The 805-nt window shown below is 34.9% G+C and overlaps 1 protein-coding gene across 1 annotated transcript; it reads left to right on the forward strand.

The window, feature by feature from the left end:
- Positions 1–5: 5 nt before the first annotated feature.
- Positions 6–795, forward strand: LOC104774536 (psbP-like protein 1, chloroplastic; the record flags this gene model as incomplete). Its single annotated transcript, XM_010499107.1, has 4 exons — positions 6–24; positions 184–264; positions 398–480; positions 583–795. Coding segments are annotated over 4 exons (384 nt in total), but the record flags the coding sequence as incomplete, so codon positions are not given.
- Positions 796–805: the final 10 nt, after the last annotated feature.

Raw genomic sequence — 805 nt, forward strand, 5'->3', positions numbered from 1 at the left:
CGTCTTCCTCTTCTGATCTTCAAGGTTTGTTGCGATTTCTTATTAAATTTTGTAGGGTTTCGTTTCAATTCATCATAATTTCTCTCCAGATTCTGCTGCCCTGATGGCAGCTAGAAAAATGAATCTTTATTTTTTTTTTGTTTTACCATTTACAAAGTTTGTGTTTTTTAATTTTATTTTCAGGTAAACGTCAGAGACGTCTGGTTGTAACGTTTGGTATTGTTGCTCCTTGGATCTCATTGCTAAGTAGAGCTCCAGTATCATGTAAGTTTTGATTTTCTCTAATCCTATCTTAGTTTCCAGATTTTGCCTTTTGACACTATTTTTTTTTATATTTTATTTTTGCATTATATTTGTGAAATGTGTTATCCTAAGAGGATTGATATATATGACTCAGTTGCTGCAGAAAGCAAAAAAGGATTCCTTGCTGTCTCTGACAATAAGGATGCTTATTCGTTTATCTATCCATTTGGGTGGCAGGTATCATTGTGATCTTCCTTAGTTAAACTACCTACCGCGCCGACCCATTTACAGAAAATACTTACTAGTTATAACCACCTCGTTTTGAATATTGGGTTCTAGGAAGTTGTGATTGAGGGTCAAGACAAGGTATACAAAGATGTTATTGAGCCGTTAGAAAGCGTTAGTGTGAATTTGATCCCAACTAGCAAACAGACTATTAAAGAATTTGGCCCTCCCAAGCAGGTACTGTATGTTACGTTCCATTGGAATGTTACATTCTTCTCTTCTTATTTTGGTTTTAAATTCTCTCAAAATGTTTGAACTTTGTGTCTGGTCACAGATC

The sequence above is a fragment of the Camelina sativa genome, unplaced genomic scaffold (genome assembly GCF_000633955.1).
Source record: "Camelina sativa cultivar DH55 unplaced genomic scaffold, Cs unpScaffold03439, whole genome shotgun sequence".
NCBI classification, from domain to species: Eukaryota; Viridiplantae; Streptophyta; class Magnoliopsida; order Brassicales; family Brassicaceae; genus Camelina; species Camelina sativa.